General features: G+C 39.4%; 2 protein-coding genes across 4 annotated transcripts in view; one reads left to right on the forward strand and one right to left on the reverse strand.

The window, feature by feature from the left end:
• Nucleotides 1-3,287: 3,287 nt before the first annotated feature.
• Nucleotides 3,288-6,473, forward strand: tnfa (tumor necrosis factor a (TNF superfamily, member 2)). Its single transcript, XM_077008426.1, has 4 exons — nt 3,288-5,006; nt 5,138-5,165; nt 5,275-5,334; nt 5,509-6,473. The coding sequence occupies exons 1-4, from the start codon at nt 4,836-4,838 to the stop codon at nt 5,955-5,957; spliced, it is 708 nt and encodes a 235-aa protein (XP_076864541.1). The 5' UTR covers nt 3,288-4,835; the 3' UTR covers nt 5,958-6,473.
• Nucleotides 6,474-13,320: 6,847 nt separating this feature from the next.
• Nucleotides 13,321-16,545, reverse strand: part of gabbr1b (gamma-aminobutyric acid (GABA) B receptor, 1b) — a 68,450-nt gene continuing 65,225 nt past the window's right edge. For all 3 annotated transcript variants that reach the window (XM_077008428.1, XM_077008427.1, XM_077008429.1), the window contains one exon: nt 13,321-15,896. In XM_077008428.1, the coding sequence (XP_076864543.1) occupies nt 15,612-15,896 (285 nt within the window). In that variant the 3' untranslated portion in view covers nt 13,321-15,611. The remainder of the gene's footprint in view (nt 15,897-16,545) is intronic.

Here is a 16,545-nt window from a genome sequence, read left to right on the forward strand (position 1 = left end):
TCATTCCCGTGACGTATCAGTCGCGTTCGAAGGAACGAGGAGTGACGTCAGACGTCACGTGTGCCGCGTGCTTTGGAGTGACCTCACTCCTGAAAGATTGGCCTTTCAATTTTCAATTCAATTCAATTCAATAAGCTTTATTGGCATGACCATATTCAGTTATAGTATTGCCAAAGCAGTGTTATCATTCAACATGAATAACTCATTGAAAAATATGAACAATTCTAATTATGATGAACTTGAACATGAATTTAAAGTTGAAGAAGTGAAAAGAAAGGAAAGCAAATAAATAACAAATGTAGAGGAGAAAAAAAATAAATAAATAGATCAATATAAATCAGTGTGTTTACAAACAGGGTATGTGTGTGTGCGTTTGTGTGTGTATGTGTGTGTTTGTACGTGTGTGTGTGTGTGTGTGTGCTACTCACTGTCCCTCATGTTATGTAAGGTAGATACATATCTCCCCGCTAAAGTGCTGCTTTCTTTCTTTTCTCCCAGGAGGATGGGGAGTTTGTCATTATTAGATAGGGACTTAAAGTTGGGGTGAATCAGCTCAAATTTTGTGAAGTACATAAGACGTATTTGTTGAAAAGTTTCACATTCAGTGAGGAAGTGCAGCTCTGTCTCTATAGTTACACTTTTACACTGTTGGCAGAGTCTCTGCTCTCTGGGCAGCCATGATTTCTTGTATCGGCCGGTCTCGATGGCCAGGCTATGTTCACTAAGTCTGTACTTTGTCAACGTGGTTCTGTGTTTAGTATCAGTCACTGTAAGCAGGTAGTCTGCTACAGTGTACTGTCGTTTTAGGGCCAGATAGCACTGCATTTTGTTTTGTGCTTGTGTTTGTGCGTTCCAATGGGTGATGTAGTTTTGTTTTTGAAGTGTTATAATTTGGTTTGGCCTGATTGATTGTATTCCAGTCTGGTCCTGATGTGGAACAGTGTTAGTGTTGGTTAGTGTCAGGACCAGCTGTGTGAGGGGACTCTTCTCTCTGTTCAGCTCTTGGCATCTTTCATTAGTATTATTATTTAAATCAAACGATTGTTACATTAGCAGCTGTATTGGTGTCTATGGTTTTTAATGTTTGAGGGTGAATATATTTTATATATTTTAATGGTGAGGGAATATGAGGCTTGTCTGCGTATCAGTTGAATGCTCGTAGTCTTTTACATAGTCAGAATTCAATGCGAAAACTAACCTGAATTAATTTGTAACGCCATACGTGAAGTTGATTTTACACAAGTGTAGTGTTGAATTTTTCGTGTTAAGTTGATCTGATGGCAGACGTTTGTAGAGCAACTAAACTGGCTTTGCAATTATGTGGTGAGAGCATGTTGTGAAACTTTATAAATGATCATTCGTCATCCAGGATACACCTTAGAATCATTGCAGTTTGATAAGTATTTTCCCAGTCTTACAAGCAATCGCACACAAATCACTTTTTTCTTTATTTTCTTTACGTTCTTTATTTTTTCCTTTTTGTAAAAAAAAAAAAGCTAATTAGGACATTATACAGGGCCAACAACAGTTCTTTAATCTAAAATATTTAAGTAAATAAAACAAGTATTAAAGAGTATTAGAAAAGTATTAACATCCAGAGACAAGGGAAAGGAGGGTAAAGAGATCTCTGCTATATTTGTCCAATGACAAATAACACATCTAAATATAAGTGGAAATCCACAGTGAGTGTAGGGAAGGGAAGGGGCCTGCCACTGTGTAGTTATGAAGAGAAAGTACAATGTCACACATGGAAAATCCAACTCTGGGGGCGTATCAGTATGTTAATGGTTTCATAGCTACAGCTCCACCTAAAAGTGAAGAAAGGTCTTTGAGTCAGGGCCAGCCATGTGGATAAAGAGATTCATTAGGTAGATATTAGGGGTATTATTGTTGAATCTTACCTGTTTGACACCTGTATGTTTATTCTTTGGTTGACTGAGTACTGACAGAACTCCTTGTTTAAGAAGATAAATCTACTGGCAGATTTATCTTCTTAAAGTGTTATGTTCTTTGAGGAGGAAATGTAAGCAGGGGGCTTGGGTATGCATGATAGCTGATCCTCAGCTTGTGCAAGAATGAGTAAGCGAAGAAACCGTTCACTCCTCCACACGTTGACTCCTTCAAAGCCCGTATGTGCAGAGTTTCCCTGTGCCCGCTCACACCATTCAACAGAGGCCCCCTTGGGCAGTGACTCCACCTGCCTGAACATGTGGGTTGGGCTCAATCCCAGTCACACAAAGGAAGAGAACCACCCCTGGCATGAACAGTGGAACAACTGAATATCTGGCCTTACATATACGATATGGAGATGAATAGCCAGGACACCAGGGTTATTGATTCTGAACTGAACCCCTCTACAACTCTAGAGTAATTTCTGTGTTTTTATAGTGTATAAAGTAATAAAAATAAAAACTATGAAGGAAGAAAAATATTTGTTCCTTGTAACTTTTGAATCGGCAGGACTTCTATGCCAGCATTTGTGCTAAATCTTAGTTGGATATCCTGAACATGAGATTAGTTGGATGTCCTGAGCGTTAGATTAGTTGGATGTCCTGAACGTTAGATTAGTTGGATGTCCTGAACGTTAGATTAGTTGGATGTTCTGAACGTTAGATTAGTTAGATGTTTCGATTCCCCTCAAGTCTCTCCCACTGCTCAGGCTCAATGGCTTTCGTCCAACATCCATCCAACGCACACCACATGGGTGTCATGGAGAGAGCTTGATCATGTGTACCATGATGACATTGAGAGGAAGTTGACCACACGCAACTTGGTTTTCACTCAAAACGCTCTATTTCTCACACACTTTTAGTGCTTTATCTATATATATCAACTATAAGAAATGTCTGACTGCTGTGCTTGCCAACAAGGGTTTTGCCACCAAGTATTAAATGATGTTTTACTAGGGAATCAAATACTTATTTCCCTCAATGAAATGCAAATTATTTTTTATTTCTCATTTCATGTAATTTTCTCCATTTTTCTTTTGATATTCTATGTGGCACTGTTCAAATAAAGCTGCCATAAAATTATGAGACGTTTCATTTATTTTTTTGTATTAAAACTTTTAAAGTCAGTGGGAGATCAAATACTTATTTCCTCCACTGTATGTCTAAGTGCAGTACAATAGGGTACTGTGGCAGGCTAAAAGATGTATGAGCATCCCAACTCCAAATAGTTTAAATAAATAAATACATTTGTGATGAAATCTAAAACCACGATGATCGCAAGTACGAGAGAAATGACAGCTATATATGTTCATAGAGTTGTATCAAAACTAAGTTGTATCAAGCAAGAACAATGAAAGATGTAATTGCATTTATGTATTTACTTGTGTTCTTTGTATGCCTTATCAGCTGAACAAGCATGAAGAAGCATTTCTTAATCTGTAAGCCACAATGGTGAGGGTTTTTGAATGTCACAATATATGACAAATAGTAGCATGGTGACTTCAGTAATCTTGTATCACATGCATTTGTGATACTCCCAAGATCTGTAGTGAATTAGAATTTACATCACCCATTAACTTCCTGTGGAATGATTTATGCAGAGACCAAACATGCTGCAATAGAGTTAATCACGCCTGTTCTTTGTTGCCCTGTAGGCTCTGATATCAAAGGGCTCCTGTCTGTAATATCTAGGCAGTGTCCTACAACTATTCTTCTCACTAGCTTACTAAGTTACTCTGCTACCTCAAACAAGCAACGCATTATGAACGCGGCTGTGATTTGATATCTCACAGTCTCTAATGAGACGTCTTTCATGTCAAATTGGCTTTGGTTTCCTTTTATAGGGATCACTCGCATGACCAGGGCCGGGCCCTTTCAGAGTCGTCCTGTGACCACGAGCCTACCCAGCTGTGAGATATAAACCCCATAGACTACGATAGTCATGCGGCACTGTTGTGTTGTGAAATGTCGTGTTGTCAAATTTTCCCTTTAATTTTTAAATAAATTCTCTGATTTGTAAAGTCACAGGAAACAAACAAAGAAAAAAGAGGAATTCCTAGAGGGAAGTCTGTGGTATCAGATGAGATTTTAAAAGCTTGAGTGTAAAGAACAGAGCAGCTGACCAACTCCTTAGCACCGCATTCATTGTAAAAAAATATATATACTCAGTTGAAGAATATTAGAACATAAGGCTGATACCAAATATGCCTCTGGTGGTTCCTTCTGAATGAACACCTCAGGTGTGTCATTTACATCAACCAAACAAGCACAACATAATAAATGGGATTTTGAGGCATTCCATATGGACCCAACATTTTTAATCAAGAAGCACATAAGCAAATATTGGAAAATGTGCTCATGGAATGGCAGAATACTGCAGGAAAAGAAAGAGAAACACGGAAGGATGGAAATTTTGAGGAACCAAGAGTAGCACAGACCTTGAAACTCTACAATCAAATCAAATAAGGAAGCTCCAAATATATGACTGTACAAGCTATGTCTAATGTGGTAAGAGCCTCACACATGCAATGCAGGGACAAAAATGGATATTGTGCACACGTGTGTGTGTGTGTGTGTGTGTGTGTGTGTGTGTGTGTGTGTGTGTGTGTGTGTGTGTGTTTGTATGCCTGGGCGTTATCTGTGGGGTTTCACGGCTTCTTCCTCTCCATTTAGTACTTGAGTACTTTGGTGTGACATCAGTGGAGTTTCCCTGCACTCCTTCGTAATCGCCTTTAAAAGTGTCAGAGAGTCACAGCCGACCCAGACGCACACTACCGACGAGCCAAGCTGCACTTTGAAAGGAGGATATTAGAACATTGTCTATAGGTATTAGAGTTAAGTCTTGAACTACATTTCTACCAAGAAGAAATTATTTAACAGGTCACAATGGCCAGTCACAAGCAGGTTATTCTGGAAGTGGAAGGGCCGGTGTTGAGCCCAGCGCCGGTGACGGTCAGGAGGGAGAAGCCGACAGGTGGAGGCAGGTGGAGGCTGGGTGGAGCCCTGCTTGCAGTAGCTCTCTGTGCCACAGGGTTCCTCTGTTTCGCCTTCAACAAGGTGAGTTGATCGTCAGCCCCCCCCCCCCGATGCCAGGGGAACATAGTTAGTGGACAATACCATCAAAATGAATGTCAATTATTAACTGTGTATTAACAAGGTTTCCCCTTCACTTCTTATCCCTCTAACAGCCACACAGAAGTGCAGATGAATCGGATGGTGAGTTCAATTTCTTTCTTTTTACAGTTCACTGGCCACTAGAGTGTTTTCTCCCATACGCTGATATTTCAGGCAGCTAACAGCATTCTTTGTGTTTGCCCCCAATCAGAGATTACACACACACTGAGACAGATATCTGAGAGTGCCAAAGCTGCAATTCATTTATCAGGTAAGACTGGGCCCACGAGCCAAATGTCACATGCTTTATGAATACATGGAAATTCACTCTGTCTAAAGCAAATGACCTGCTGATACGCTCGCTCATTTCAAATAGAGAATGAATGTATAATTTGGATGTTAAGTAAATCTAACCCCCCCCCCCCCCCTCCTCCTCCCCTCCCAGGTGATTACAACCCAGTTCTGTCCAATATGTCTGTGGAGTGGCGAGACGGCGAGGATCAGTCGTTCGCCGAAGGTGGGCTAAAATTGAAAAACAACGAGATCTACGTCCCCCGCAACGGCTGGTACTTCGTTTACAGCCAGGCCACTTATCGCGTTAGCTGCGCCACGAAGGACGACCGAAGGGACATTGTTCACTTGAGCCACGAGGTCTCACGCTGGTCGGGCTCATACGACAGCTGGAAACCGCTGCTGAGTGCGGTGCGGTCGGCTTGTAAGCTCACCCCCGCCGGAGGAGACGACGGCGAAGAGCAGTGGTTCACCGCAGTGTATCTCGGAGCAGTGTTCAACCTCCAGGCTGGAGACCGCCTGCGCACCGTCATGGACGCGGAACGGCTCCACGATATAGAGGGAGACAATGGGAAAACGTTCTTCGGTGTTTTTTCCTTGTGAGGTCATGGTGGGAGAAGTGGAAACCACTTGACGACATCATGCAATCTTGTCATGGTGTAGTGGTTCCTCTATATTCAAGCAGCCCGCTTGGACTAAGAGAACACTTGTTTTATATTAAAACACACGTAAACTTACAGTATGTTAAGTAATATGAACTACAAGTGTTAACATACTGTGATATGGCAAAGTAGGCAAAGTAAGTGGCTTTGGATAAAAGCTGAATGCTATAAGTGTAGCTAAATATTGAAATTGTCTACTACTGTAACACTGTCTAAAATTGCACTGACAATATTGTTTAAAGGGAATGTGCAGCCAGTTTCTCCACAGCTGCTACTGACAAAAACAGAGTTTAGGGCTATTCGTTATTGTGCGATGTTTACAACAGATTTAATGATGATGGGACTTGAGTTGTTTTTATTTAAAAGTATTTATTTGTTATACAAAGTTATTATTTATTTATTTATTGAATTTGTGACTTTCAGTGATTTTAATAGGACAAAACAGGAAAACGCGAGATTAATAAAATATACAATAAAGATTTTTACAATTCTTAATATTATTGTTATTTGTATTTATTTGAAACACAGTTTTTCTTAGGAAGAAATTCCAATACATATAATATGCATTTTTATAACACATGTAGGCCTTATATCCAACAAATGAAATGAATTATCCCTAAACAACAAAACAACAGCAAAAAATCACACATTGCACCCCCCCCCCCCCCCTTTCACCACCTGCGACGTCTCCAGTTGTCGGTGGACGCCGTAATCAATAATTCACCAATAATATACACACATTTTCTTCAAAATATTGTGGCACCTTTATTACCTCTTATAATAATATCGCTGTTCTTGACATTCCAAACATCTTGCTGTAGCTGTTAGGCCCAGTTTGGTCAGCATGACAGCATCGGGCCCGTCAACTTCCAATAACGAACTGTGGGTCACAGTCAAGTTGGCCACAAGATGAAAGAGCATAAAAAAACAAAAATAAGAGATTAACATAGGTATACTTCAATACGATTAGTAAATATAATGTACGGCATCGGCGTTGCTAAACAGCTAAGCTAGCCTTAGTCATCACAGTTGACTAACAGCAAAGATTCCAAAGAATTGGTGTGTGTGTGAACAAATGCGGTTATTGGCGATGTCTCATATTGTGGTCTCCACTTTAGTGATAGCTACATTCCTGCTGTATCTACGTAAATGTGTGCATTTGTGATTTTCTGGGTGAGGTGCATTTGTGTTTGGATTCATTGAGCATGCAGAATTGTGTATAGTTTCACCAAAGAGTCAGATACTGCCCAGAGTTGATTGTGGCCCATCAGGCTTATATATATAGGCCTATGTACATATACATATATATGATTTTATGGTTTGTAATTTTGTTTTATATTATTCTTTGGCGTTTTATAATTAAGCTGTCCATTGTATGTATGCTGTGTTTGTTCATTATGCTGTGTTTGTTCACTGTGTGTATCCTGTTTGTTCACTGTATGTGTACTGTGTTTGTTCACTATATGTAAGCTGTGTTTGTTCACTGTATGTGTACTGTGTTTGTTCACTATATGTAAGCTGTGTTTGTTCACTGTATGTGTACTGTGTTTGTTCACTGTATGTAAGCTGTGTTTGTTGACTGTATGTAAGCTGTGGTTGTTCACTATATGTAAGCTGTGTTTGTTCACTATATGTAAGCTGTGTTTGTTCACTGTATGTGTACTGTGTTTGTTCACTGTATGTAAGCTGTGGTTGTTCACTATATGTAAGCTGTGTTTGTTGACTGTATGTAAGCTGTGGTTGTTCGCTATATGTAAGCTGTATTTGTTTACTGTATGTATCCCGTGTTTGTTCACTGTATGTGTACTGTGTTTGTTCACTGTATGTATCCTGTGTTTGTTCACTGTATGTAAGCTGTGTTTGTTCACTGTATGTAAACTGTGTTTGTTCACTGTATGTATCCTGTGTTTGTTCACTGTATGTAAACTGTGTTTGTTCACTGTATGTATCCTGTGTTTGTTCACTGTATGTAATCTGTTTGCTTGCACAGCTGAGAGAGAGTCTCTGTCTAAAATGTCCTGTTTCTCAGGAAGCCTCGTGTACTATCTACCCTGCCTCCCCGCCATTTTGGTGATATTCAGTGTAGTAAACAAGAACATTTATCAGCGTCCCTTTTTCAACCGTACAAGTGCTTTTAAAGCCAAGTCACACAGAACCAGTGTAGATTCAAAATAATAAATGTTTAAATCATAATATTTAATCAGGTCCTACAGTTCCAGGAGTGTAGCTCAGTTTTTGAGGTAAACAGTCAGTACTGTAGTAGGGGAGACCGGGTATGGTTATAATATGGGGAGAGTTGTAACACCATCAGTTTCACCGATCAAGGATAAGATAGGAGTCACATGATCATTTCAGTATTTACCCAATTCCTCCCTGATCCCACATGATGAATATCAAGGCTGGAAACACACATATGTAGATTCCATCGAGAAAGTAAATTTCTGAATCAAGAGTTTATTTTGTTTAGTACTTATACTACTGCAGATTTGGTTTATTATTTGACCTATATGTTCATTACACAGGTACATTGTATTAGTGTTCATTAAGCATACATATTGTTAAATAAGTTTGTTCTAGTTCACTAATTTACACACCCACACACACACACACACACTTCTGAGTAAAACAAAGTGGATTTGAGTTATGGTCAGTGACAGAGAGATACATTGTTCTGGATTGTTATTTTATTTTAAAAAACTATTTTTGAAGCATTCTGCATGGCGTGGCCTCTGTTTTTGCTTCTTTTGTCTAATTGTTACAACTTACCCCAGCATGTGTTACAACCTACCCCGGTAGTGGGGTAGGTTGTAACAAGTGAACACCATGTATTTAACATCAACTCACAACGGCTGTGATATTTCAATTGAAGTTTGAATTGGTGCCGTTTGTAGTAAACAAATGGTGTACTTTGTATAAAAGTTTGAGATGTCTAGCTCAAAAATTCAGTGAGTTACAGGTGCTGAAGTAAAAAGTGTTACAACCATACCCGGTCTCCCCTACTGTAGCCTCTGATCACTCTAAATGTGCTACATGTACATTTATTAAAACAGCCACCAAAGGGTTCATTTGTCATCACACATTCATCTTCATACATTACTGCAGGAGTTGTCTATTTAACTTCTGCAAGATACATAATTAGCTGTACATCAGAGGAACCAAGAGAATGCTTGCTGGCAGTTTGTTACATTGCAAGAATATGTCGTTTGTGGTGTCAAGGCAGTTTAATGCTAATGGACAATGTGTTAATGACATATCTGCTTGCATTGCCAGTTGTTGCCATGGCAGTAATGATGTTAATGAGGCAAATACGCATAAAGAGAAAGAACTGAGAAAAAAAATGTATGCTATATATATACATATATATATATATTTAAATATAAATATAAAAATATATACACACGCACGCATGCACACACACACACACACACACACACACACACGCACACACACACACACACACACACACTACTAAACCAAAGGAAAGGAAAAACTACCAGGTCTGTCTTTTTTTGCTTAAAAGGCATCAATGTAAATTTTCTCAAGCGTCTTCTTTTGAATTAGCCTGCTAAACACTTCTCCCTGCTAAACACTTCTCCCTGCTATGCGCAGAGCGGAGTAGTATCTCAGTGTGTTTAAACTCATTATCATGCTAAAAGAGTTCTTCTCTGAGTCGAAAGGGCACACAGTAGCAAGCAGTAATGTCAAGCATAATATAATGTCCTGTCCTTTTTGCTACATTTTATTTAGCTAATTTGCATTGATTTTATTGTATTAGTGGTCATTTATTTATGTGTCATTTTAAATGCACTATATATATATATATATATATATATATATATATATATATATATATATATATATATATATATATATATATATATATACCTTAATGAACACTAATACAATGTACCTGTGTAAAGAACACGTAGGTCAAATAATAAACAAAATCAATGTGTGTGTGTGTAGTTTAGTTGAACCTTGATGTTTTTCTACCCACATGTAAAAAAGTAAACAAAAATCTTGTTACTTATTGTTTTTATTTACATTAATCCTTTATCATATTAGTGCTAATGTATGCGATGCTAATTTATGCGTTATATATTGTTCAAGATGACTTGTAAGTTCCTTAATTCTGCTTGTACATAAAACTACCTCAATCCTTCACTGACTCAATAGTACTTATGTACAGAGGCAGTGGGCTGTGAGCACCAGGTAGCCTTGTCTTGTGTAGTCAGCATGCAGCATTGATTTTGTGTGTGTGTGAATGTGTGTGTATTCCTAACTGACTAAATGCATGTTCTTACTAGTAAAAAAGGAATTTTAATATAATGGATTATGCCTAAATTTGTTTATAAGACAAATACAATTAGGAAAAGGTGTTATATATGAATTCATTCTCAACACACATACACACATACACACAAACACGCACCCACACACACACAATTTTAATGCACCCTCAGCACTTTGAGAACTTTAGTTTCTACAAGTGCTCTGCATATGTGAGAATGTCTTCAGGACTGAAGGAAAAGCATCATAGCTTTTCCATCAACTGCTGTTTCAGCTGATTACCAGAATACCAAGAGCGTGCAGAGCCGTCATCAAGATATAGGATAGTTATTTCAAAAAATCTAATATGTAAATTAGTTGATATTTATTAGAGCATTATAATGTGCTATTTCATTGGTTTGTCATCTTCACTGTTTTTGTAATGTTGAAAATGTTTAATGTCATGTCAATGTAATGTCAGTGTTTAAATCTCGACTAAAGACTTATTTGTTTACTTTGGCCTTTGAATAATCTGTTACATATTTACCACATCACATATCTTTCTTCTGCGAGGTTGAGCTGGGGAGTAACACTGCAGTCGGAGCCTACAATATCAGTATCATCGCCCCGACACGGAATGAAAACCTGGCGTTCAACACAAGACATTTACATTGACAATATGAACACCCAGAACTTTCATTCTAGTTACCTTATACTTAGTCTGATTTTGTGATTTTGTGTCTGTATAGTTTGGTTTTGTGTAATTTGTGTGTTAACGGGCTGCCCAATGGAGGATGGGTTCCCTTTTGAGTCTTGGTTCTCCCGGGGTTTCTTCCTAATCCCCACCATCATAGGGAGTTTTTCCTCGCCACTGTCGCCTTTGGCTTGCTCATTAGGGTTCTGGACCCATAGTATTGTTAACCTTGTAAATCCTGTAAAGCTGCTTTGAGACCACATGTGTTGTGAAAAGTGCTATACAAATAAATTTGATTTGATTTGATTTTGAAAATAATAAAATAAATAAACAGTGTGTCTAGACCTTTGAGTGGTAGTGTATAAATATTGTTTTGATAATGGGAAGGTAAAATAATTCACAAGAGAAATGAGACACAAACCACAAAAAATAGCATTATTTTATTAATATAAAATACGTAAAAACAAAAATAAGTATCATTATAAAAAAACATACATATACATACTATGTATACATACTATACATGCATACATATACATACTATGTATACATACATACATTATATATATATATATATATATATATATATATATATATATATATATATATATATACATTATATATTATATATATTATATATTATATTATATTATATTATATATTATGTGTGTATATATACACACACGCACACACAGTAATATACTGTATATTTATATTTGATTGTGTCTTTGATATTTGCTTGCCAGCTCTTTATCAGAATATCAGCTCCACACTGGTCAGGGTCTGCATGTTCTCTGGTTCGTTTCTTATATCTTTTCAGCTACTGTCTAACAGACTAAGATCCTACAACAGTAAATTGGTGCCTGTGTATGTTTCCCTGGTTCTAAGTTGCTCTGCACCCAAACATCTGCCAATTGAATAAATGTAAACATAAATGTATTTAAAGGGATTATGCGAGAGTCCAAAACATTGTAAATCAGAACATAAACCTTCATATAAGCAAAATGTTTTAGAAAAAAATCTCCCTACTTAATACTGAATTTGTCATTATCCACGCGGTATTTTATTTCATGTTTATCACAGTAGCTGTGATAAATGTCACAGCGACAGGTGACAATGACCCCAAAACAAGAAAAAAAACAAAGTTAGTGGGAAGTGGTTGACTCAGTAATGTCTTAGTGAAGTCTTCACACTTTGGCAAACTTCTAAGAGTTACACTGTAGGAAGGGTCTTACTGAACTTTCATTTCACCTTGCATTTATTTGCAAGATTGCTTTTTTCAGCTGACATTTCCATTTGCACAGGTTTTCCACACGTCGGGGGAGTGGCCCTTCTGTGAAAGGGGAAACTCCCGCTTATACTGCCCACCAACCAGACCTGTGTTTGGAGTTCCACCCCCAGAGCCCCTACACGGCACCAGAGACCATGAGGCCAGGAGATATATAGGAATTGAGGAGTTTGACAACATGGGAAAAGAGGATGTTCTGAAAACAGATTTCTATGTTCTGATGAGATTTCTGGTTTGCCTGAGGAGCCACTGCCATTTTGCCACTGTAAATCAAAGCACTAAACCACTAAACAAGGAAGGATGAGACTGTGGGTTTACGTAGTCTAGCAGTGCATTACCAGAACAGCGTCTCAGCAGAACCTACCCTACGTCTCAGCAGAACCTACCCCACGTCTCAGCAGAACCTACCCCACGTCTCAGCAGAACCTACCCTACGTCTTTGCATGCGAGATGCAAGTATGATTCAACTGACATCACTAGGTGGACAAATGTAACTAATGTCGATATAAATTGTTTTAACAGTGAAGCGCAAATAAACACCCAAAGGGAAACATGAGTGTTTCAGCATACATTTCTTTGAGAAAAATCTACCTCTGGCATACAACTTTCTCTAAAATGTTTAAGATGTGCTTGGAAGTACTTTGATAAAAAGATAAAAAGCCCAGGATGAAAGAGACGTGTGAATCACGGCCTGACATCACAACGCTTAGGTGGACGTCGGCTTAGTTGCAGTATGACAGGCCTTAACAGTGAATTACCGCTCTTCATATTCTTGCTTAAAGAACTAAATCATTAGAAAAATGCAAACGGCGCAAATTGCATAAGCTTCCACCAGTTTGGCTGGTATGGTGCAGAGCAAATGATTCAGGAAAAAAAATATATTCAAAAGACTTGTGAAAATTAACCATTTGTACACCATAGTTTAGAAAAAAACTATTTATTTATCTATAGATACCATTTGTTTATCTATAGATACAATTCCTGTGGCATCTTACAGTATCTCTCACATATTTCACAGAATTTCTATAATGGCAAATATAAATATACTTTAAATACCACATGGCAATACGATTTATTATATATACTTTATATCATGTGCAAGAGAATACATTTACCATGTACATTTAGAATTTACATATGTAATATGTGCATATTGTTCGACTGATCAACACTGCCATCTTTCCGGACCAGACGGATGAAACGACATGGAAAGACGCGGGTGGCTTGTGCTTTGACAGGAATCCAGCCGTCCCGCAAAACGGGACCCTAAATTAAAAGACCCCAGTTTCTGTCCATTTCTCATGAGCGATGGAAGCTGACAGCCGAGAGTCGATGTAAACATCAGTCTCTTTACTCTGACTTTACTGTGTGAGGTCCTTCCATAAGAGAAACGAGAATGTATATAAAACAGTCCTACTGAAACAGAAGAACCAGCTGTACAGTTGAAGGTGAGTCAAAGGCATACTCAGACGAACCAACACACACACACACAGGCATCACGCTCACAAAAATCTCACATCAGAAGGCAAATTGTGTCAAACAAACCACAGCAGGTAAGAGAAAATTTGCAAAAAGTACCTCAGCACTGGGTCTTTCCTACGAAAGCCACAATGAAACCACACACTAGGATTAAAACTGAGAGGAAACAAAACATACTTGAAGGAAGTGGGGAGGGGGGGTGGTGAATTATGCACCATATACTGATTCAACATTGTAATCTCGCAAGCAGGGAAGACTGATTAAAGCCATGGGATGAATACCCTTGAAAAATGAGCGTCTGGCTTTATATTATTCTGTATTCTTTCTACCCTTTCCTCTTCTAACTAAGAACTTCAGATAAGAGCATTACAACATTTGCAATGCACATAGCCCGACTGCCGAACCGGGCTGTACCAATATGCCTCTATGCAGGTGTCATTAAGAAACTAACTAGATTACAGGAGCCGGGAGATTAAATCTCAAGCTTTCAGCTGTGGAGAGAATAGAAATAAAGTCCCCCTGTCTACCTACCCCCAAAATCAATGATGAAATCACACACTTGCAGTTAACAGCAGGCTTTCAAACACATAAGACTGTAAAATTGGCAACTCAATAACACGCTTCTGCACTGAGGGAGGACGGGGACTGCAGCCAAATACAGTCACGTCATTTCTCAGCATCTTCTTAGATATTTTTTTTTCAAGGCTCTTGAAACAACAGCAAGATGTGCACCGTTTAACATGCCATTTCATCTTTCATGGGCTTCTTACAGAACCGCTCTATTGAGCAGAAATCATGTCAGCACTATTTCAGACACCTGCTACATGGAGCATCAGCTAAACAGATCATAAAACATTAACATGAGAAGACAAACCGCACACACACACACACACACACACACACACACACACACACACACACACACACACACACACACACCACAAAAGATCAACATGACCATTACATACACTCGATCAGCCTGCACATATCCAAGGAGCTGGGTGGTCATGGATTATTAATCAAACAAAACAACATAAAAAATCCATTACAGAACTGAAAGAGAGACCGAGAGGCCGTGAACAACCTACTGTCTCTGTGCCTGCTGGAATCTGAAAAGAAAAATCCTTTTAATGTGGTAAACAAAGCAACCCAGCGATCCCACGTCCACACAGGCTACTGACACCACAGTGGAAGTGCAGGACAAGTCACGTCATGATTGTGAAATGGACATTGTTTCTTTGATAACATGTCCTTTGGTAACGGGAGTCAGGTTTAGCGCCGGGCTGTGACAGGTTGTACACACAACAGGATAATGAGCAAAAGAAAAACGCCTCATCACCCCCCACTCAACAGTTTCTATCCTTACATAAAAAACTTGCTGTTGAATGTGTTTATGTATTTCTGCCAGTAAAATCAAGAGCCTTTGATGAAAGCATCAAAGAGTCTGGATACATTACAGACACCAAACTGTAAAATCCACCCTTTTCTCGGAGAAGAGACATTTTCAGCGGAAGCCTTTCCAGACCACCTATGTATGCCTGTACTTGTGCACGTCAGACAAAAAAAAAAGTTAAAAAATCACTTTCCATACTCACAACTTTGTAGTTAACACAGCAAATGCAACGTCTGCACGAATGACCCGTCACATGACACGATGATTCATATGACTAGGAACACCCGAAAAACTCCTTAGACATTCCGCACATCACGTCCTGCTCTACATCACCCACGGCCCGCGCTGCTCAGAATGAAAAGGAACAAAGAAACCGGTAAAAAAGTGCTGGTCAGGAGGAAAACTAAATGGGTAGATTCGCTTCACGTTTCTCTTCGTACCGCCGTCCCCTTTTCTTGCCACCAGGGGGCGCTCACTTGTAGAGGAGCTGCAGACGGCTGGTGTGGCAGTTGCTACGGCTGATCTTGCCGTCGGGCTGGTAGAGGTTGGAGGAGTTGGAGAAGGAGGGAGGTAGGGGGTGGTTGTCGGAGGCAGGGAGGGGGTAGCCCGGGGGCGGTAGCAGGGACTTGGGGTGGGGGTGTGGGGCGGAGAGGGGCGGGGAGCTGTGGTTGAGGGTGGTGGATGATGGGGGTCTTCGCGAGCGCAGGGCCTGTCGCTCAGAGAGCTGGTTCCTCAGCTCAGACACACGCTCCTCTTTCTGTGGGAGAGAGAGAGAAACATGAGACTCTACTCTGCACTGTAGATTCTATTCTCTACACTGTGTGTGTGTGTGTATGTGTGCACGCGTGTGTATGTGTGTGTGTGCATATGTGCATGCATGTATATACAGTATGTGTGCATACACGTGTATGTTTTGTGTGCGCGTGTATATGAATGTGTGTATGTGAATGTGTGTGTGTGTTGATATGTGTGTCTGTGTGTGTGAGTGAGTATGTGTATGTGCGTGCATGTGTATGTGTTTGTGTGTATGTGCGTGTGTGTGTGAACATGTGTGTGAACATGTTTGTGTGCGTGTGCTTGTGTTTACGTGTGTGTGTGTGTTTGTGTGTGCATGTGTGTGAACATGTTTGTGTGTGCTTGTGTTTACGTGTGTGTGTGTGTATGTGCGTGTGTGTGTGTGCTTGTGTTTACATGCGTGTATGTGTGTGTTTGTGTGTGTGTTTACATGTGTGTGTGTGTGTGTGTGTGTGAACATGTGTGTGTGTGCTTGTGTTTACATGTGTGTATGTGTGTGTGTTTACATGTGTGTGTGTGTGTGTGTGTTTACATGTGTGTGTGTGTGTGTGTGTGTGTGTGTGTGTGAACATGTGTGTGTGTGTGTGTGTGCTTGTGTTTACATGCGTGTA

This window comes from Brachyhypopomus gauderio, chromosome 6 (assembly GCF_052324685.1).
Source record: "Brachyhypopomus gauderio isolate BG-103 chromosome 6, BGAUD_0.2, whole genome shotgun sequence".
Taxonomy (NCBI): domain Eukaryota; kingdom Metazoa; phylum Chordata; class Actinopteri; order Gymnotiformes; family Hypopomidae; genus Brachyhypopomus; species Brachyhypopomus gauderio.